Genomic DNA, 21871 nt, shown 5'->3' on the forward strand with positions numbered 1-21871 from the left:
CTGGGTGCTCTGCGATGACGTGGGGTGGGGGTGGGGGTGGTGGGAGGGAGGTCCAAGACGGAGGGGATATATGTATACATTTAGCAGTCACTTCGTACAGCAGAAAGTAACACCACCTTGTAAAGCAATTACACTCCAATTATAAATTTTTTTAGAAAAGGTCAGGAGAGATTTAGGGTGGTGACTTCGAAGATGTTCAAAATCTTCCAAAACTGGAAATTTATGGTGTTTGGTTCAGTAGGAGTTTGACGTGTTTGAGTTAGAAAGGTCATTTCATGTGTGATTTATACGTGTTGAATTGCAGCACGCAGTCCTATTTCCATCGGCTTTGCAGGGCTTGGTTCCTGTTAGGCGCACGACACTGCAGAACACGTCCTTTGAGCAGAGCCATGCTCTCTGCCCCCAGCCATGGCAACCATGCACAGATGAACGGATCTACTGAATGGTGCCCTGTTGCTGTCTGGGTTGGTGGGACCTTGGGTAACCGGGAGATTCCACTTAGGACATGGGGATGCTGTGAAGACGAATTAAGAAATAATCCCTGGTGCTTCTTCACCTTAGACACAGGATGGTCTCCCACACAACATTCGAGACATAACACTTTGAACACTGCATCCATTCTGTAAGACAGATTCTACAGAAATAAATTGAGACCTGCTGTGATATGTTTTCCCAGTGGTCGTGTATGGATGTGACAGTTGGACCATAAAGAAAGCTGAGCACTGAAGAATTGATGCCTTTGAACTGTGGTGTTGGACAAGACTCTTGAGAGTCCCTTGGACTGCAAGGAGATCCAACCAGTCCATCCTAAAGGAAATCAGCCCTGAATATTCATTGGAAGGACTGATGTTGAAGCTGAAACTCCAACATTTTGGCCACCTGATATGAAGAAGTGACTCATTTGAAAAGGCCCTGATGCTGGGAAAGATTGAAGGCAGGAGGAGAAGGGGACGACAGAGGATGAGATGGTTGGATGGCATCACCGACTGAATGGACATGAGTTTGAGCAACTCCGGGAGTTGGTGATGGACAGGGAGGCGTGGCGTGCTGTAGTCCATGGGGTTGCAAAGAGTCGGACACGACTGAGCGACTGAACTGAACTGAACTGAACTGAACTGTGAAGTGTTAGTTCTGTCCAGACAGTGAGGATGGGACTGGGCAGGGACAAGACTGTCCATCTCAGAGCTAGCCCTGGCACGGTGAAGGCTGGGCTAAATGTCTCTAAAGAGTTTTGACCTTCTTTGAGGAAGGTTAAAGACAGTTTTTTAATAAATGAAGATTCCTGCATGATTTGAGCACTGTCAGGTGTGTGGAATGACTACATCATCCAAATACACTGACCCCCAAATACCAGGTGAAACGAAAAGTTCCAGTGACTGTCGAGGAATAGAATGACTTGGGACATAACTATGACCCACACCAGAGAGTCTGGTTTTGGGGCCTCAAGTTATTTCTCTATCCTCCTTGCTGGGGGATCCTTGGCTCCAAGGTGAGCAGAGTTGCTGGGAAGGGGGATATGTTACCATGGGGCCTGAGGTGTCTTCTAGCTGTGGAAGGTTAGCCATCGAGGCTTGAGGGCCACAGTGAAGCCTGCAAGGGCTCCAGGGGCCCCCAACCTGACCTAAAGCAGCATCTACCCCCTGTAGCTACGCTGCTACTTTCTAGGGGGGTTTATTTAAACTTGAAGTCATCTTAAGGTTACCTGCAAAAATAGGAGTAGAAAGATTTAATCCTTAGGCTTCTGTAGAAATAAGGACAAGAAAGTATAGACAGCAACTGGAAGAAACCGTTCTGATATATGGTGGGCATTCTGATTTCTACAGCTTTATTACTGCTATTTCTGTAATTACTATTAGCCATTCCATTTTGTGGGGCTTCCCAGGGGGCTCAGTGGTAAAGAACCCGCCTGCCAAAGCAGGAGACATGGGTTCAATCCCTGGGTGGGGAGACCCTCTGGAGAAGGAGGCGGCAGTGCACTCCAGGATTCCAGCCTGGAGAATCCCACGGACAGAGGAGCCTGGTGGGGGTCCATGGGATCGCAAAGAGTCGGACACACGACTGAGTGACTTAACAGCAACAACACTGCATTTTGTACCAAAGTTTTCTAACGCTCACTAAAACATCAATGATTGATATAAAAGCAAACACAAAATAAACTAGAGTATTTCTAAGCAGATTTATGCAAAGACCCTGGAGCAGGTAACGATTACCCTTATCTAAACACAACTGTCACAGATCAGAAAACAACCCGTGGTAAAAATACACAGCAACAGCAACAGCCACATCACACCACCCCTTGGGATCTAGTCTGTCTTGTCCACATTCATAACATCTAAAAACTGTGCAAACAGGTCTGAGTGGTGACTTGGAAGCTAAGAAGGGAACACGTCTTATGGCACAGGTGATAACCCCTAAAGCTGAGGAGCCAGAAAACACCCCAGACTGGGACCCAGAACAGCTTTGGTCTCAAGGGCTGAGGGCAGCCAAGGGGCTCTCTGCACCCGGTGCTGTACTTCGTTTTCCTCTCGTGGATGCCGAGGGCTTCTCAGTTCTTCAGGCTAATCTACATCCTCTTCCCCTTCTTTAGACTGAAAGGAATCTGGTCTTTGGGTCCCCTGCGAAGAACTGACTCATTGGAAAAGACCCTGATGCTGGGAAAGATTGAAGGCAGGAGGAGAAGAGGGCAGCAGAGGATGAGATGGTTGGATGGCATCACCGACTCAACGGACATGAGTTTGAGCAGGCTCTGGGAGTTGGTGATGGACAGGGAAGCCTGGCGTGCTGCAGTCCATGGGGTCACAAAGAGTCAGACACGGCTGAGCAACTGAACAACAACAACTCTGCTTTTGCCATTTCAAATTGATTGCATCCTGACTGCTGCTTGAGAGGACACCATCTCTTAAAATTCATTTTCATTTGGGGTCTTGCACAAGTACACGAGGCTGAATAATACGATTTGGATGAGCTTCTGGCCTCTGCAGTCTAGAATTCCAGAAAAATCGAAAGACACGAGCTGGACTCCTCTGAGCAGACACTGGGTCCAGGGTGGGGAGCCTGTGATGGATTGGGTTATTAGTGGAATAGACCCCAGGGAAGAGAGGCAGGAGGCAGAGCATTAGGAATGTGGAGAGATGGAAGCCCACAGGGATTTCTGGGGACTAGACACGGCATTCATCAACGGGGCGGGGGGGGGGGGGCTGGATTTTCTTTGCAGAGACATTTTGAAGGGAACAGCTTGATTTGGGGAAAGAAGGTAGATATTGAATTATATTTGGTAAACCTTAAGGACCGTGTTTCCTCCGGCTGATCTACCCTTAGCTTCTCAGCCCCGTCACCTGCCCTCTCCCCGCCTGGAGGAATTGGAGAAGTTGGATGGTGATTGTTCCACACACCTCCAGCACTCTGCCACCTGCAAACAGATGGACAAGCAAGGGCCCAAGTTATGAATTTGCAGGCCAGGCTTTACGGGCTGTGAGAGACCATTTTTGATCACTGCAAAGACAGGAATAGTCTTTCTTTAAGATAGATGTCCCAGTCAGTGTGGCTATGATAACTTCAAGGTCACTGGAGGAAACAGGCAGTGTTTATGATGTTGGCGAGAATGGCGGCCTCAACAAATCACCCACCAGCAAAGAAATATGTGAGACGCATGTGGCTGAGCGGACAGAGCCCTGAGCCCAAGACAGCCGCTGCTGCGGGTTCATCATCTGCGCACAGGTGAAGGGATGCTTCCTCCTCCTGTCCCACGTGGCTGCGGGAGGGGGTTCAGGCTGGAATCTGTCACATGATCTGAGTCCCTAGAGAGGCCTGGCACTTCATCAAAAGAGTGCAACTGTCCTCGTTAGACATCAATAGCTCTGTTTTTAAAGGGCGTCTGGTTTTGTCAAACAGTGGAAACTATTGAATCCAACCAAAGTCAAGAATAACGTTCTGGCTCCTGAAAATTAATAATACACTACTGTACTCCATTAAGATAGCTTAAAATATATATACAATGCAGAGAGAGAGAGAGAGACAGACACAGAGAGAGACAGGGAGAGAGAGATGCTAACAGGAGCGGGGAAGCTCTGATGAAGCTGGGAGCCAGGAGTCCTCTGCAGTGACGCCCGGTGGGCAGAGAATGCTGGTGCCCACCCACCTCCTGAGCTCAACTGCACAGCCCTGTCCCCTTGAACCTGAGATCACATAAGTCATTCTGGCCAACGTGGGTAGAAGTGCTGTGGGCCCCATCTGGGTCTGGTTCCTAAAATCTCCTGAGAGATCATTTATAGGATCTTTTTCTCCCTTTGATGCGGGTTGGCTGCAGAGGGTCCAGTGGAGGGCTTGCAGGCCCCAGAAGTCAGGGAAGCCCCTAGATGATGGAGAGATAACCGCATCCAAAGTCCTCCCGTGCTTTGTATCGAACACTGATTTATGAAGTCAGGACCACAGTTTATGGAGACAGAAACGAGTGCATGTTGCAAACCGAGTGGCTAATAAGCTAAGAGATTTTCATGTATGGGGAATAAAGGGCTGTTCTTTCAGCAAATCGCATTAGCCAGAAGCTTAAGAACAACCAGAAAGAAACATGCAGCCTCTCTGTTTTGGTGATGCTGTTGTGAAGGATTAACAGAAACCAAGTCTGACCTAGTAGAGTTTATTACTATCATCAGTGCTAACCGTTGCTGCTGTATCATCGCCAGCTCCATCTCCTCTGTTGCTACCACCACCGTGACGGCCAGCATCTCCTTCACCCCCAGGCTGCAGTCATGACCACCACCCTCAGACTGCAGTCACCATCAGGACCATGTCCGAGACACCATCACCACATCACCACCTCTAAACCAGATCTATCACCACCGCCACCACCACCTTGGCTGGCCAAGATGACCCCTCAGTGAGCTGCGCTTTGACCTCCACAGCCTCTGTCGTCCACTGTCCTTGACCTTGGTCTGGCCCTGGGACTTTCTCTTGACCAGCAGAGTGTGGTGAAGATGACCCTGTGTGACTTCTGAGGCTGGGTCACGAGAATCCGTCTGGCTTCCGCCTGAATCTCTTGAAACATGTGCTCTCAGGATGCGATTTTGGGGGCCCGAGTGCTGTGCAAAAGGCCATGGGGAATGGAGAGCTGGTCCCCCAGCCCCAGCTGAGCCTCTAGCTCATCCAGTCACGGAGGGAATGGTCTTGGATGTCCAGGTCTATTCAGGCTTCAGATGACTGAAGCTCCAGTCACCGTCATGAAACACCTCGGGGGGAGGGAAGCCCCAGCCAAACCCAGTGGCCCCTCAGAACCACAAGAGGCATAGGCTGTTGTTTCCAGCCGCTGGGGAGGGCTGTCACACAGCAGTAGGCGTGGAGACCCCATGGCACCACTCCTGGTTCCCGAGCCATCTACCACCCAGCCGTGGAAATCCTCCTCCTCCACCACGCCCATCAGCACCTTATTCCCCCTTCCCCTCCACCACTACCCGTGCTCTCGGGGGGCTGGGATGGTGCTGGGCATTCCAGCCATCTGATAGAAGGGTCACCACCACCCTGTGAACTCCATGGTTCTCCTACGTTACAGATGAGAGAGCGGGGAGGCTCAGAAGGTCAGCCAACTTGTCAAGGTCATCAGTGATCCAGGGGCCAAGCTGGGATCTGACCCAGGTCTGCTCAGAGCCCACATCTCACCCTTCTTCCCCATTTCACTGCCCTGTCTCCCAGGGTCCCTGGTTGGTACAGTTCCCCTTAATAATAGATTTCCAAAAACGTGGATTTTGAATCTGTCTGTTCAAGAAAAAAAAAATGGAAAAAAGTAAGCTATTGTATTTAGCGTGTAAGTCAATCAACGTTCTCCTGAACTAATATTTTAAGACTGGAAAAGAAATGCTGCCGGATGAGAAAGGTGGCACCACCACGGGGACAAAACGAGGGACCCGAGTCTACCTGTTGGAAGGAAAATTCACATCCTCGAGGCTTCTGTCTCCCTTGGGGCTCAAAATATTAACCCCTGTCCAATTTCTTATCGTCCAGGGAAAAACGATCATGTTAACAACAGAACAGAGGTGTACGCTTTGCTCTTCTGACCTGGTATTTGCGTTTATAGCTCAGAGTCTGGCTGACCCTGGCACACTGGGCCTCACGCCCTCTTCTGATGCTCCTGGGTGATGAAGGCCACCCTCCCGGCCCCACACGACAGCACGGCCAACACGGATGGTCCAGCCTCACTGGCTGCACACGGGAAGGGGCGAGGGGGTACTTGCCATATCTGGAAGCGTAGTCCGGTCTGGGAACCAAAATAATTTTTTGGTAAGCTTTGCAGAAAGGTTGAAGTTCCGCATCAAAAGGTCTCTTTGTGGTCCCCACAATTAGAATCCTGTCGTCTGGCTTCAGGAGTTTCAGCATTTTGGGAAGCTGCTTTTTCAGGCGCTTAGGTTCCATCTGGGAGAAACAGAGAGGAAAAAAAAATGAGCCCACATACAGAAAAAAGAATTAAGAGCTCAAGAAAATTCAGCCTCGGACGCACTGTGGGATGCCCTTACTAATGTGCTTTCAGGGCTGCTGGCCATACTTTCCTAGAGTGTGTCCTGGGCCAGGCCTTAGGACGTGGTTCCTGGTTGGTGTGGTCTGAATTGCTGGCCCTTCCCTTTCCTCAAATCTGGTGTTCAGATTTGGACAGGGGGAAGGAGGGAAGCACCTGACCGAACATTCTAGCATCTTAACCCTAAGCATGGGAAACGGGGTGGATTTCCAAGCGGAAGGAAGCTGCCTGGGGTTGACAATGGGTTCTGGTGCATTCCTCCGAGCTGTTTTGCAGGTGAACTCAAGACTTCCTTTGTTGATGGCCGTGACAATGAGGATCCAAGGTCCCGGATCTCAGGTCTGAAAACACCCCGTGACACGGAGTGTGACACCATTTCTCTCTGAAGCAGTCTGGATGTAGTCCGAAGCTGTCTTATTTCAGTATAGCCTCTGCACTAATTGAGGGTCAGGAGCAAGACGTGGGGCACTGGAGGGTAGGAGGACTTCCGGCCTGGGGGTGGTGGTGAGCAGATTTGGCCACATTGCCATGGCAGCACACCGGCCTTCAACCAGGGCAGCAAGAGGAGAGGAAGCGGTGAAGGGTGGTGGGGGGCCTCCACAGAGATGCCCAAGCATACTCTGGGCCTCTTTCGCTCCCCTTTGGCTCAGGGACAGCTTAGACACGGAGTTAAAGATCTCACCTATGCTGGGGTTTTCTGGAACTGCCCCCCAGCACCTGTGAGCTCCTCTACAGAGATGAGGGCACCTGAGGTTTGTCCCTGTGAGTCCTGCACCCTCGGGCTGAGAGACAGCCCTGTATGCAGGTCTGCAGGAAGGGGCTGGGGACACCTAGGGAAGGGAGGGAGCGTGTGATAAATTCCATCCTCGGGAATAAAAGCCAACAGAGGAGGGTACTGGAGGCCCAGGGGGTATGGGGGTGCCAGAGCTGCGTATGGCTTGCAGGGCCTTGGGGACAAGGCCACTGTGTGCTGGGGGACAGCCAGCCTGCTGGGCAGAGGGCTGGAGGGTAGGGGTTGGCATGCAGCCCGCAGGGTGGGTGTCAGCTGGGGGAGGGGAGAGGAGGGGCTGTTGGCCAAGCAGGGGCCCCAGGGCTGAGCCCCTACTTCCTTCTTCCATGTGAACCAGCGGGAGGGCCCGGTTTCATGGAGCACAGGGAAAAGACCATAAGAGGCTGAGAAGGAGCACTACCCTAGCCGAGGGGCCCTTAGGAGCACAACCCAGCGGGAAGCTGCAGGAACTTCGGCTCCAAGCAGGACCTGGGTTGGGGCCTGCCTTGACCACAGGACAGGGCAGCTGCACTTCCGTGCCCGCCTGCCTTGTTCATCGCTTCTTATGCCCAGCCTGCACACACAGCACCAGGAGCACCGGCCGCAGGGCTCCAGGGCCCTTGCTCTGTGCCTGGCACAGACTCTCTCATCTAACCCTCACAGGCAGCCCATCAGAGGGGCTTGCTCCCACCCTCACCGGGGAGATGTGGGCCTGAGGCATGAGGTGGTCTGGAGACCTGCTCAGAGTTCAGGAGCAGGACCTTGGCTGCCGGCACGGAGGCAGTGACTCCAGAACCGTGCTCCTTCCCCTACTCTGCAGCAGGGGGTGGGGGGTGGGGGGGTGGGGCCCTGTCTCTCAGGGGGATGTGCCGGGGGGTCTTGCTCCCCGCTGACCCGCCAATTCTCTTCCTGTGTAGGGTCTACAGCAATTGAGAGCTGCAAAGGAGACTTAAAGTATCTATTACTATTATATTATGTTATGGCTGACTTTATTTTTCTGGGCTCCAAAATCATTGCAGATGGTGACTGAAGCCATGAAATTAAAAGATGCTTTACTCCTTGGAAAAAAAGTTATGACCAACCTAGACAGCATATAAAAAAGCAGAGACATTACTTTGTCAATAAAGGTCTGTCTAGTCAAGGCTATGGTTTTTCCAGTGGTCATGTATGGATGTGAGAGTTGGACTATAAAGAAAGCTGAGTGCCGAAGAATTGATGCTTTTGAACTGTGGTGTTGGAGAAGACTCTTGAGAGTCCCTTGGACTGCATGGAGATCCAACCAGTCCATCCTAAAGGAAATCAGTCCTGGGTGTTCATTGGAAGGACTGATGTTGAAGCTGAAACTCCAATCCTTTGGCCACCTGATGCGAAGAGCTGACTCATTGGAAAAGACCCTGATGCTGGGAAAGATTAAGGGCGGGAGGATAAGGGGACAACAGAAGATGAGATTGTTGGATGGCATCACCAACTCAATGGACATGGGTTTGGGTGGACTCCGGGAGTTGGTGATGCACAGGGAGGCCTGGTGTGCTGCGGTTCATGGGGTCGCAAAGAGTCAGACACGACTGAGAGACTGAACTGAACTGATATGTTATTATATTTATATCATTATTATGGTATGTTGTTTTCCAGTTGCTCAGTCGTGTCCTACTCTTTGCCACCCCATGGACTGCAGCACGCCAGGCTTCCCTGTCCTTCACCATCTCCCGGAGCTTGCTCGCACTCACATCCACTGAGTCAGTGATGCCATCCAACTATCTCATCCTCTGTCGTCCCCTTCTCCTCCCACCTTCAATCTTTCCCAGCATCAGGGTGTTTCCTAATGAGTCAGTTCTTCATATCGGGTGGCCAAAGTATTGGAGCTTCAGCTTCAACATCAGTCCTTCTAATGAATATTCAGGGTTTCATTTAGGATTTCATTTAGGATTGACTGGTTTGATAAGGTATAGATCCGCTTTATTGATATAATTCATATACCGTATAATCCACCTATTCAAAACATAGGCTTCAGATAAAATTAAAATGGTAAAAAAAGAAAATGTCTGACTGAGTGGTTTTTAGTATATTCATAGAGTTGTGCAACCATCACCACAATTAATTTTAGAACATTTTCATATTTGCTCCCAAAAGATCTCACCCTGTAGTCACGGCCCACTTTTTCCCAACATCCTTCTCCAATCCTAGGCAATCACTAATCTACCTTCTCTCTCTACGGATTTGCATATTCTAGATATTTCATAAATAGAATCATTCAATGTGTGTGTGTGTGTGTGTGTCTTCTTTCATTTAGCACGCCATTTCTGAGGTTCACCCATGTTGTGGTATGCTTTAGTATTTCAATTGCTGAATGATATCCACTGCATGGCCATGCCACACTTTATCCACTCATCAGTTGATGGACATTTGGGTTACTTCTACTTTTTGGCTCTTCTGAATTGTGCCACGATCAACATTTGTGTACAGGATTTTGTACACGCTAATGTTTTTATTTTGAATTGCTAGGTCATATGGTTACTCTTACATTTAACCTTTTAAAGAAATACCAGACTGTTTTTCAAAGTATTTGCCCCATTTTACAATCCTAGCAGAGAGCAGATTTAAGTTTCTCCAGACTCTTGCCAACACTTGTGATTGTTTGTTTTCCTTAGTTTTGTTCATTCAGCCATCCTCATGAGTGTAGTGGTATTGCGTTACGATTTTGACTTGTATCTCCATGGGGGCTAATTATGTTCGCATCTTTTCATGTGCTTACTGGCTATTTGTATACTTTGTTTGAAAAAAAAGTGTATTCAGATCTTTGGCCCTTTTAAAAACTGGGGTTATTTGTCTTTGTAATGTTGACTTGCAAGGGTCATTTATATATTCTAGATACAGATTCTTTGTCAGATAAATGATTTGCCAATATTCTGAGTTGTCTTTTCGCTTTCTTGATGATTTCTTTTACAACAAAAAATTTTTAGCTTTGATGAGGTTCAGTTTAAGCTTCCTTTTGTTGCCTGTGCTTTTGATGTCCTGGCCAAGACACCGCTGCTTAATGCAAGGTCACGAAGATGCATGTCTCCATTTTCTTCTAAGAGTTTTATAGGCATAGCTCTTTCTTTTAGGCCCATGAGGCATTATTGGTTAACTGTGTGAGGTAGGGGTCCAGCCTCATTCTTCTGCAGGTGGCAATCCAATGGTCCCAGCAGCATTGGTTGAAAAGACTATTCCCTCTCCATTGAATTGTCTGGGCACCTCCGTAAAAAAAATCAATTGACTGTAAATGTGAGGGTTTATTTCTGGACTCAGTTCTATTTCATTGACTGAGAGGTCTTTCCTGAGGCCAGCCTCACACGGTCCTGATTGTTGAGCAGGTTTGTGGTAAGTTTTCAAACTGGGAAGAGTCCTCCAATTCTGTTCTTTTCCAAGACTGCTTTGGCTGTTCTGGGTCCCTTGAATTTCTGTATGGATTTCAAGATCAGCTTGTCAATTTCTTGCAAATAAGCCAGCTGGAATCCTGACGGGGACTGTGTTGAATCTGTGGATCAATCTGGGGATTCTTGCTATATTAACAATATTAAGGTTTTCAATCCATGAGCATGATGTATCTTCCTACTTATCTAGATCTTCATTATTTTTTCAGCAATTTTGATTTGTAGTCTTCATAGTAGAAGTCTTCCACTTCTTTTGTTAAGTCTGTTCCTATTTTTTGGATGGTATTATAAATGGAATTGTTTTCTTAATACTAATTTTTTCACAGTAAGTGTATAGAAGGCACTTACTTTGAATATTGGTCTTGTATCCTTCCCTGTAATCTCACTGAATGTTTTCATTAGTTTCTAAAACTGCTTTTAGTGCATCCCTTTGGGTTTTCTATATACAAGATCATGTCATCTGCAAATATAGTTTTATTTCTTCCTTTTCAATATTATGCTTTGCTTTTCATTTACTTTTCTTCCCTGACTGCCCTGGTGCCTGTTCCTGTTCAGTTGCTTCAGTCATGCCTGACTCTTTGCGACCCCAGGCTCCTCTGTCCATGGGATTTTCCTGGCAAGAATACTGGAGTGGGTTGCCATTTCCTCCTCCAAGGGATCTTCCCGACCCAGGGATTGAACCCACATCTCCTGCATCTTCTGCACTGTGGGCAGATTTTTTACCGCTGAGCCACTGGGGAAGCCTGATTGTCCTAGTGAGAATCTTCAATATAATGTTGGATAAAAGCCTGGCATGCTGCAGTCCATGGGGTCACAAAGAGTCAGACATGAGTGAATGATTGAACTGAACTGAAAAGAGGCGATCTTAAGGGAAAAACATCTGGTCTTTTACCATTAAGGATGATGTTAGCTCTGGATTTTTTGTAGTTGCTCTTTATCAGGCTGAGGAAGTTTCTTTTTCTATTTTTTTTTTTTTTTAAATCATGAAGGGGTGTTGGCTTTTGTCAAATGCTTTTTTCTGCACCTGTTGAGATGATGGTGTGGTTCCTGTCCTTTATTTTCATGATATAGTATATTACATTAATTGACTTTTGGATGCTAAGCCTGGGCTAAATCCCACTCGGTCATGGTGTATAATCCTTTTTCTGTGTTGTTAGATTCAGTTGAGAAGAGACTTTCTGTAATGTAACTCACAGAGAGAACAAGATGGGATTTTTACAGCAAAATAAATCCCACAGTCTGGGCCTGAAGCCAGACCACCGGGCAGCTTCCGACCATTTCCTCCTGCACTCACAGGAGTCCAGAGCCTGCAAGGCTCCATCAGGAGGGAACAATGGCCTTGCAGGACTCCATCCAGGAAGCATGGGTTGGGGCTGGGGACAACAGAGGAGCTTAAAAGAGGGCAGAGCACAAGAGAGGGATGACCGGAAATAAGGCTTCCTGAAACCCCGGAAATGGGTGTCAGGACGGAAACCTGCTCTTGAAGCTGCACCCTAACCCTGACCCTAGGCCTTTGCAGAAACCTGCCGTTGCTCAGATCCATGCCTCTGGGCTGCCTGGGATGGGAGAGATGTCTGTTGGGCCTTGACTATGGTACTGGCCCAGGGGGGCCAGGCTGTGTGCAAAAATGAAAAGCTCAAGGATAGAACTCCATATTGTTGTTGTTCAGTCCCTAAGTCATGCCTGACTCTTTGAGACCCCATGGACTGCATGCACTGGGCTTCCCTGTCCTTTGGCATTTCCCTGAGCTTACTCAAACTCATGTCCATTGAGTCAGTGATGCCATCCAACCATCTCATCCTCTGTCACCCCCTTCTCCTCCCGTCTTCAATCTTTCCCAGCATCAGGGTCTTTTTCAATGAGTTGGCTCTTTGCATCAGGTGGCCCAAAGTATTGGAAATTCAGCTTCAGTTCTTCAAACGAATATTCAGGGTTGATTTCCTTTAGGATTGACTTGTTTGATCTCCTTGCTCTCTCTTGAGAAGGACTCTCAAGAGTCTTCTCCAGCACTCCAATTTGAAAGCATCAATTCTTTAGTGCTCAGGCTTCTTTATGGTCCAACTCTCACATCCATACATGACTACTGGAAAAATCATAGCTTTGACTACACAGACCTTGATTGGAAAAGTGAAGTCTCTGCTTTTTAACATGCTGTCTAGGTTTGTCATAGCTTTCCTTCCGAGAAGAACATGTCTTTTAATTTCATGGCTGCAGTCATCATCCTCAGTGATTTTGGAGAGACCAAGAAGATAAAAACTGTCATTGATTTTCCTCTTCTATTTGCCATGAGGTAATGGGACCAGATGCCACGATCTTAAGTTTTTTAAATGCTGAGTTTTAAGCCAGCTTTTTCACTCTCCTCTTGCACCCTTATCAAAAGGCTCTTTAGTTCCTCTTCACTCTCTGCCATTAGAGTGGTGTCATCTCCATATGAGCCATGGTTATACTAAAAAAGCAACCCTTTGGAAAACCAGGAAGAGGAGCAGGGTGACGAAGGTGGCGATGGAGGAGGAGAGCTGGGCAGGCCCTGGCCGTGCTGGCAGCATAGTGGTGGAGGCGTCCCATGGGTGATTCTGGTTGATGCCAGGTGTCGGCATCCGATCCTCAGGAAAGAGCTGCAGACTGGGGATGGAGTGTAGCATCCGTTGTCTAAGTGGTGATTTCTTTAAGGTATGAGATGGTGCCCAAAGAGGGCAAGGAAAAAAGGTCCATGGGCTTGAGATGGAACCTTGGTGAGCATCTGTGTATTTAATAGAGTGTTTTGACGTGCATGGAGGAGAGAAAGAAGAAATCGTTGATGGGGTCTGAGGAGACCAGGAGAAGGCAGGCGATAGAGGCTAAGAGAGGACAGACTTTTATAAATGGGGGCTCACTGGCAAAATGGATTTCAAAACACTTTGTGAGAGCAGTTTCCATGGAGCTGGAGCACATCAAGTGCAAGTAGTGGGTGGAAGAGTGAGTGGGGATGGTTGAGAATAGACTGGTCTTTTAAGAAGCTTGGTGGAGAACAGTGCAAAGTTTTGCTGGGAGATTCCCTGGTGGCTCAGACGGTAAAGCGTCTGCCTGCAATGCGGGAGACCTGGGTTCAATCCCTGAGTCGGGAAGATCCCCTGAAGAAGGAAATGGCAACCCACTCCAGTACTCATGCATGGAAAATTCCATGGATGGAGAAGCCTGGTGGGCTACAGTCCATGGGGTCGCAGAGAGTCGGACACGACTGAGCGACTTCACTTTCTTTCTTTCTTTCTTATGGTGAGTGTGGGGTAACATGAAACTGCCCAAAGACTGGAAGGAAGTCTGATCCCCGGACCCTGGTGGGACTGGTGACTGCCACTCTGGGGATGGGTGGTGGACAGAGGTGCACTTGCGAGGTCTGAACCCACCCCTGGCAAACAGGTGGCCACAGTGAGAGTGGTGTGGTCCTGCCTGTTCCGAAGCGGGAGATGATACTGCTGTGCCTGCCAATGTCAGGGATGTGCAAACCTAACCAGCCTGTTTGGGTAACAAATGTTGATCCTGGGCTCTCCAGAGTGACATCTTTGCAGATGGTGAGTCCCCTTAGGAGGGGATGGACATGAAAGGTGAGTCTGTTCAGCCAGCAGCCCCCTGCCCTGGGCTACCCCGTTCCTGTTCAGAGGCGCGTCCATTACACACGAGACCTGCATGCTCACACGTCATGCTGGCCAACATCCCCACTGACCCCTGGCAACCTTTGCAGCCAACGCCCCTACGGTGGGACCTGCCAGGCCTGCCCCACCTTATTGTTGCCGGCGATTTCAAATTCGTGTCTGACGTGCATGCGGCAGTCCCCGTGTGCTTTTCTGCAGTCAGCTCCATCAAACCATGGCAGCCGCCCGGCCCAACCCAGCCCTCGTGGAGGCCCGACTGGGATGCGGGGAGGGCTCCCACGTGTTGCAGCCACGAGGCTAATGGAGCAGAAAACGCAGCAGCGCTCGTCCTGCCTCACGCTGTACTGCCTTTGTCTTGTACACCGACAACTGACTGACGGGGTAGCTGAGGGCCGTGGAGAGGACGGCCTTCCTCCTGGGAGGGGAGGGGAGGGCGCAGACCCAGCATCCACCTGGTGCCCTGGGGGGCTGGGTGCTGAGGAAGTCGTCAGGGGGAGAACTGGGGTGCCAGGGGGCTCTGGAGCCCAGCACCGTTGGCTCTGAGACCAGAGGGCCCCACGCGCAGTCTTCAGGACGTGGTCTGGAGCATGAGGGTTGAGGAGGGCGGACACAGGGGTAGCAGAAGCTCGGAGGGCAGAGCAGGAAGTCAGTGCTGACGCCAGAGTCACATCCAGGCACGGAGAAGGGGCCTGCGTCTGAGTCCCAGAGCTGCCCGGGACCAATGGTGCACCCTCTCTGGCTTAGGGCTTCCTAAAGAATCTGCCTGCCAGTGCAGAAGATGTAAAAGAAGTGGGTTCGATTCCCTGGATCAGGAAGATCCCCTGGAGGAGGAAATGGCAACCGACTCCAGTGTTCTTGCCTGGAGAATCCCATGGACAGAGGAGCCTGGTGGGCTGCAGTCCATGGAGTCAGAGAGAGTCAGACAGGACTGAGCACATGCAAAACAGGAACGCCGCCTCCCTTCTCCTCAGGACCACTAAGTGCTCCAGATCTACGCTTTGTGCCCCCGGGACCTCTGCTGTCTGCTGCAGCAGCCCGCGGGGTCCCTGTGCCCCAAAGCTCTGCCCCAGGAGCCTCTTAGGACTGGGCCAGCCTCCACACTGTACCTCCGAAAGGGCCTTGACCCAGAGGTGGAGGCATCGAGGGTGGAGTTAGTCACTGTGGGTGAGAGGTTTTCCCAAAGGGTGTTCCTGGAATGCCCTCGAATGCCTTGGGCTGCTGCCGGGAGTCCTCTGGGCTGTGGCTGTGGCAGGGAGGTGGTTTCTCTGCAGCTGGACATGTTTCTCTAGGTCTCAGGGCCTTGGACGTGGGGAGCCTTTGGACTCAGGCTGGGCTGAATGGTAGTTAGGATGCTGGGGTCCTTGGGTGGCCAGGTGATGCAACGTGGAGCTTCTTGTCTGTGGATGCAGTGAACGCCCTTGGCGTTCGGTGGTCACCTTCACAGCATGACTGTCCAATGCTCACAGCCACCCCAAGCCCACGGGCAAGGACAGAAGTCAGAGGCTGGGGGCGGGGAGGAAAGCAGAGGAGAGCAGACCAGGTGCTGGCCCCAGAGGCAGGAGGCAGCAGGAACCCCGCTGCCCGGGGGGCAGGTACAGGACTCGGGGCTGGAAGATGCTCGCGGGGTGGTTCTCTGCCGGCTGGCTCTCCTCCAGCACTGGAGCTGGGGCCCCCGCAGGGCCAGAGGGGTCTGCATGCCCCCCCCCCCCCCATCCTCGGCAACTCTGTCTGTGCCTGAGCTGGTTCAGGCAGCCCAGCCAGTCTTGTGGACCTTTGGGGACCTGGGACCCTTCTGCTTGTATTCATCAGGCGTCCTGGGATTTCCCCATACTGTGAATCAGGTTCCAGTGCAGTGCATTCCCCTGACAGACGACAGACTTTTCTAACGCAGAGGCGGACAGAATAAATGTGCAATTGTCCACGACAAAGACTGTGCCACCAAAGGCCTTCATTTTCTACAGGAACGAGACTAGTCAGGGACCATACTTGTGGGGACCACAGCCTGTGTGCGGGGTGAGCAAGAAAAGGGCCGCTTCAGGGAGGCTTCTGGGGCCCCTTCACGGTGACCCCCCTGGCTAGGGTCGGGGGCGTCTGCTGAACTCACATTTATTCCCTGTGGTCAGCCCTCCCTCAAAGCCTGCCAGCCCGCCGCCCTCTGGCTCTCAAACGGGCTCGCTCATCCCTCTCATTGTCCCTCAACGCAGGGGCACAGGGGAACAGACGTAATTGCTGGTGACAGCCGGGCAGCTTGAGGGGGTCCTGGGAGAGGACTTGAGGGAGGCTTCGTGAACTCAGAGGTTGGTCTCTCTGCAACTCTTTAGTCAGCTAAGGGGGTGGAGGCTTGGAGAGGTTGACTTACTTGCTCAGGGACAGACAGCCAACTAAGATGAAGGCCCGGGACACACTTCTGAACTCTCATATTTTCCAGGCTGATGCCCAGCGGGAGGTCCCTTGCCCATTAAAGGACCGAACTTCCGATGACATTAAGTGTCTGACACCTTGGACTAAACACTGCCTTTCATCTCTCTTGAGATTTACTGTAGCAACTGCCTTCAAGTTCACGTCTACGTGAGCTTTTAAAATTTTATTATTTTTTAAAAAACTAATTTTTATTGGAGTCTAGTTGCTTTACTGTGTGTGGACTTTTTTTTAAAAATGTAGCAACGTCACCAGCAGAGGGAGCTACCTACCAGCTTCCCAGATTAAATAATAAATGAGTCCTCTTAAGAGTTTCCAAAATGACAGGGCAATCAAGGCTCATTTGGGGAAGAAAAGATTGAGCTTTCATTCTTTATCCAAATCATCTCTACCTGCTAAAAATGATGTATAATACATAAGGCTCAAAAGTGATTAAAATCCTTATGAATTTAATCAGAAATTCACAGTTAACCACTATTTGCTTTGGTGCAAATTGATGTGGAATAACAATCATGTGTATCTGCAAATTTTTTTTTTTAACTTGTGGGAAATTTGCTGGTGATTTGTGGGGGTGGGTGGGGGGAAGTGCGGGGGAGGGGAGCCATTGAAAGGAGAGAAAAGGCGGAAGGAAGCAATTGACACAGGGCTCCCAGGGGGACCCTGGACGTGGGGGCGCTTGGCGGGTCTATGCACCGTCTTTGTTCATAAATTTCAGGCCTTTGGCTATTTATTGTGATGAACAATAGGAAATCCTAATAATAACTCCTGTGTGTGCTGTTTGCCGTGGCCGAGCAGAGTTCTCTCGATTGTTCCTGCCTGTGAATCCTATGTTTGGGTTTAAGACTCCCCTCCCCCCTTCTCCATCCTTTCTTTCATTTTTCTTCTAAATTATGCCTCGTAAAAATCAGACACTGGATCCTTTGAGATACAGACAAGCGCTCAGGGCAGAGAGCGCCGGCCCCGCGTTTCCTTCCTCCCTTGAACAAGCAAGACCTTCTTGAGAGATCGAGGTGGTCCCTGGGACAGGGCCCCCTTGGAAGGAGAGAAAAGGCCCCACTGAGAAGCCCTCACCTTCCTTTCCGCGTGGGGCACTTTTCTGTAGAAGGTTTTCTCGGTGTCTCCGATCCACACCACGGAGGGCTGGAGCTTGCGGGCCACCTGCGAGGAGAAACGGTTGGTTGTAAACGTGTTTCCTCTGGGGTGCACTCTTGACCCGCCCTGGGAACAGCAGGACGGACTGGGACGGTCCCCAGGGACAGCAGCACCTCGCGAGGCTGCACTGCGCACGCGCGCGGCATCTTCCTTCGCTGCAGGATGTGGGCGCTGGTGGTCAGGATGCCCTGGGGGTCCCTACATCCTGCTCCAAGGACCCTGACCGTCCACCGGCTTTGGCTTGACATGAGCCAATAGTTTTCTGCTGCAAACGAAGTGAACTGGGCCACGAGTTTTAATTACAGCCTGTGCCCCACTCCCACGCTGATTCAAGTTTGCTCATTTTGAGAAAAGCCCGTTTCAGCACCGGGGCCCCCGTGATGCCGTTTGTTCGTCTCCGTGGGCCTGCTGCCTTTGTGGCCGTGGTTTCATCTGGAAGGTGGCTCTGAGCCCCTCCCGGGGCGAGCGGGGCTTGGTGACTGCGCTGGGACTTACGTGGGCCCGTGAATAATTGCCACACACCTAACAATCTCTTCAAAGCGCCCCCATGATAGCGGAGTTCGGGTATTTTTGCAACAATTTGTGCTTTGTGCAAAATTGTGCCAGATAAAAGCCGTCTCCAGTCACAGTGAATGCAGTGTTATGTACTCCTATTTTTATATATCTTTAAACATCATTAAGGCAGCAGGTGTGATTTTTAAACCAAGACAGACATTCAATAAATGATGGAAAAGTCACTGGGAACGCTGGCTGGGTCTGTTTTCCCCTGGCACTATGTACCAGCGGAAGTAGATTATGCAGGTTCAAAGACAAAAGTGGATTCCGCTTGATCCCGGTGCCGGTCTGGCCCTGGGCTGGGACTTGTGTCCAGTCCCACACACGCCAGGACGTTCAGAGAGGAAATGGTGCCAGCCAACCACCCTCTGGTCGGCGTTATGTTTTAGACCCTGAGCCACAGAGCTTAGGAGTCCGGAACCCCAAGTTTCAATCTCAGTACCCAAGGCAGCTTGATGGGAAGCATATAAAATAGCCAGTGAGCCAGGCTCGGGCCACACGCGTCGCACACAGCCTCTGTCACACACAAGGTCACGGCCAGCACCGACCAGCACTTCCTCTACCCAGAGGATGGGACTTGTGATAACTCACTCACATTCATTACAACTCTATGGTGCAGGTAATATCATCACCATCCCTGTTTGCAGATGGGGAAACTGAGGCTCAAAAATGCTCTGTGACCCGTCCAAGGTCATGCAGCTAGACGGTGGCAGAAGCAGGATGCCAGGCCAGGGTGCTGGCTACCACATCCTCAGTTCCCCTTACTTCCTCGAGCCAGACCCTCTGGCACCCTCCCTGGCTTCACCAGACACGTCGAACCATCACCAAGTCTGTCCACCCCCTTCCTAATCTCTTTCAACCCCATCACGTCATCCATTCCCTCAGCTCCTGATGTGAACCCCCAATTTCTCTCCAGTTGGCCTGCCCACTGCAGTCAGTGGGACCCACTTCAGTGCCCCGGAGGCAGGCCCCAAGGAACCACTGTTCTGCTCAAAGCTATTTGGAGTTGAAGTCAAAAGCTTCTCTACTTCCAGCCCCCAAAGAAAATAAGAAGATGAGATACTGGATATAAAAGGTTTTCAGCTTCTCAGGATACTTTATAATAACAAAGGCACAATTTTTATTCTTTGCAATCCCTCCTATAAAAATCTTAAACTTTAGAACAGAAACCAATGGCAAAACAATTTTCACATAAACAGTTGTCTGCTGTCTCAGGCTAGCTCATGTGCTCATGGAGGCTGCAGACCGGCCTCTCTTGTGTCCAGTTGGCAAATGATGGCTTTTGCCCGGCTCTTTTTGTGTGCCTGTGTTCTCCCAGTCCAGCTGTTCTTAACGGGAATTGCAGATGTGAGTACCAAGTATCCCCATTTTCCTTTTCTCTTTCTGCTTTTAACAAGGTAAGCCACGTAGATGGACTGGAAACACAGGCATCATTTTAGCTTGGGGTAATTTTGAAAGCAGCAGTCTTACGTCCAGCCTCTTATCTAAAGTTGTTCTGAAAACGTGCCCACAACATTCCACTGAATGTAAACGCTGGGGAACTGCTCCCTCGTTCCGAACAGTGGGGGAATTCCACACTTCCTGTGTTTCTAACATGCACTTGTCAAGGATTTCCTTCCTCAGGACGGTCACCTGCTCTGGGGCTCCCAGGGCTGTGCGGGGGGCTTGGGTGACCACGTGGTTTGGAAGAGCTCGGGGATTATCAAATGAACAGAAAACATTCCCCAGGCAAGTTCTTGGATGATACTGCAGCAGTACGAGGAACGGGCACTTGCGAGTTGCCTTGAGATCCGGGACGCTACTGCTGCTCCTTCACCATGTGGGGGGTGTGAAGCCAGGTGCGTCTCACCCCACGCCCCTTTTATACATGAGGTCGCCGAGGTGGACAGAGAAGCCAGTAACGCGTGCCCCCCTCCACCAGCACGGGGATGTGTGGAACCCGGAGGCATCCCTGGGTCGGTCTGACACCCCCAGGCCCATGCCATCACCCAGGCAGCAGGCTGCCACGTTGCCATGGAGACAAGATGCTTATTCCACAGCATCTCCTTACCCCTGGCCTGTGTCCTTTCCTATCACCTTTCATTCCAATAGGAAGAAAGGCTTTAAAAGCCGTCACTGTCTGTCTTGTCCTCCAGAGCGTGAATCTCTCTCTCTCTGACCTTCCTCGGTGGCGAGCCTGTTCAGGGGATGCCCGGGGACCTTGTTCAGTCCTGAGCAGAGAAGGAGGGCACAGAAACCCGGGCCCTGCCAGGCCAAACGCCTCTCCTACCAGGAAGAATGGAAAGACCTGAGACTCTTTTCCTTGGGGAAAAGAAGACTCCAGGGAGCAAGTGAACTGTTTTCAAATAGATGAATGGCTGTCATGGGGAGGAAAGCGGTTTTTATCATTTTGGGTCCAGTATATAGAATGAGGGCTTCCCTGGCAGCTCAGATGGTAAAGAATCTACGTGCAACGTGGGAGACCTGGGTTGGACCCCTGGGTCGGGAAGATCTCCTAGAGAAGGAAATGACAACCCACTCCAATATTCTTGCCTGGAGAATCCCATGGACAGAAGAACCCGGTAGGCTACAATCCATGGGGTCACAAAGAGTCGGACACGACTGGGTGACTGAACAACAGCACTGTTGAACGAAATTCATTCTCTCATTTTCTGTTCATAAAACATCGACAGAAGAGCTCTGATGTGCCGGGCACTGTGCTGGGTGCTGGGGCCCCTGACTTCAAGGAGTCCACCGGTGGGAGGGGATGGTGCAGTGGGGTTGGGAGGGGATGGTGAGGTGGGGCTGGGAGGGTGGGCCAAGGACAATGGGTGTCAGCAAGGACCACCTCCGACAGAAAGAGGGAGGAGGGGATGAGGGCGGCAAGCAGACGTGGATGGTGCCAATGGGGGCTAAAGCAGACAGGATCTGCAAGGGTCTCTAGAAGGCCCAGAGCCTGGAGGAGGGCATGCGTCTGCCACACCAGGGGCAGGAGCCGGGGTGCAGGGCGGGGCTGTGCCCACTTGGGCTGCTCAGGTCATTCTGGAAGGTGTCAGAAAAGCCTTGGCCTTGCCACGGAGCTTGCTTTTATCCTGGAAGCTGTTTGGAGTCTATAAGGGACTCGAATCGTGACCTTCGATCCTGGTGTGTTACCGACAAATCCCTCTGGTGGAGTGAGAAGCATGACCAGCTGGCGGCTGTCTCCCAGGAAAGGGGTGGAGATGTCCCCCAGAGGTTGTGCTGGGAAGTGAGGCTGGAGGCAGGGAGAAGGTTAGGAGGCTTTTGGAGGAGAAGAGGCGAGGGCTTGAGCAAAGGAGTGGCGGGAGGGCAGGAAATGGGTATGAAGGGCATTTAGATCTGCCAGACCTGACAGACAGCAAGGAGATCAAACCAGTCCATCCTGAAGGAAATCAGCCCTGAATACCCATTGTAAGGACTGATGCTGAAGCTGAAG

At 50.7% G+C, this 21871-nt stretch overlaps 1 protein-coding gene across 1 annotated transcript in view; it reads right to left on the bottom strand.

The window, feature by feature from the left end:
• IQCA1 (IQ motif containing with AAA domain 1) overlaps nt 1-21871 on the bottom strand; it is a 185278-nt gene that overhangs the window by 6622 nt on the left and 156785 nt on the right. The window contains exons 16-17 of the mRNA XM_055586542.1: nt 17803-17889; nt 6225-6402 (exon numbers count right to left, since the gene is read on the bottom strand). Coding sequence (XP_055442517.1) covers nt 6225-6402; nt 17803-17889 — 265 coding nt within the window. The remainder of the gene's footprint in view (nt 1-6224; nt 6403-17802; nt 17890-21871) is intronic.

The sequence above is a fragment of the Bubalus kerabau genome, chromosome 6, assembly GCF_029407905.1.
Source record: "Bubalus kerabau isolate K-KA32 ecotype Philippines breed swamp buffalo chromosome 6, PCC_UOA_SB_1v2, whole genome shotgun sequence".
Lineage (NCBI taxonomy): Eukaryota > Metazoa > Chordata > Mammalia > Artiodactyla > Bovidae > Bubalus > Bubalus kerabau.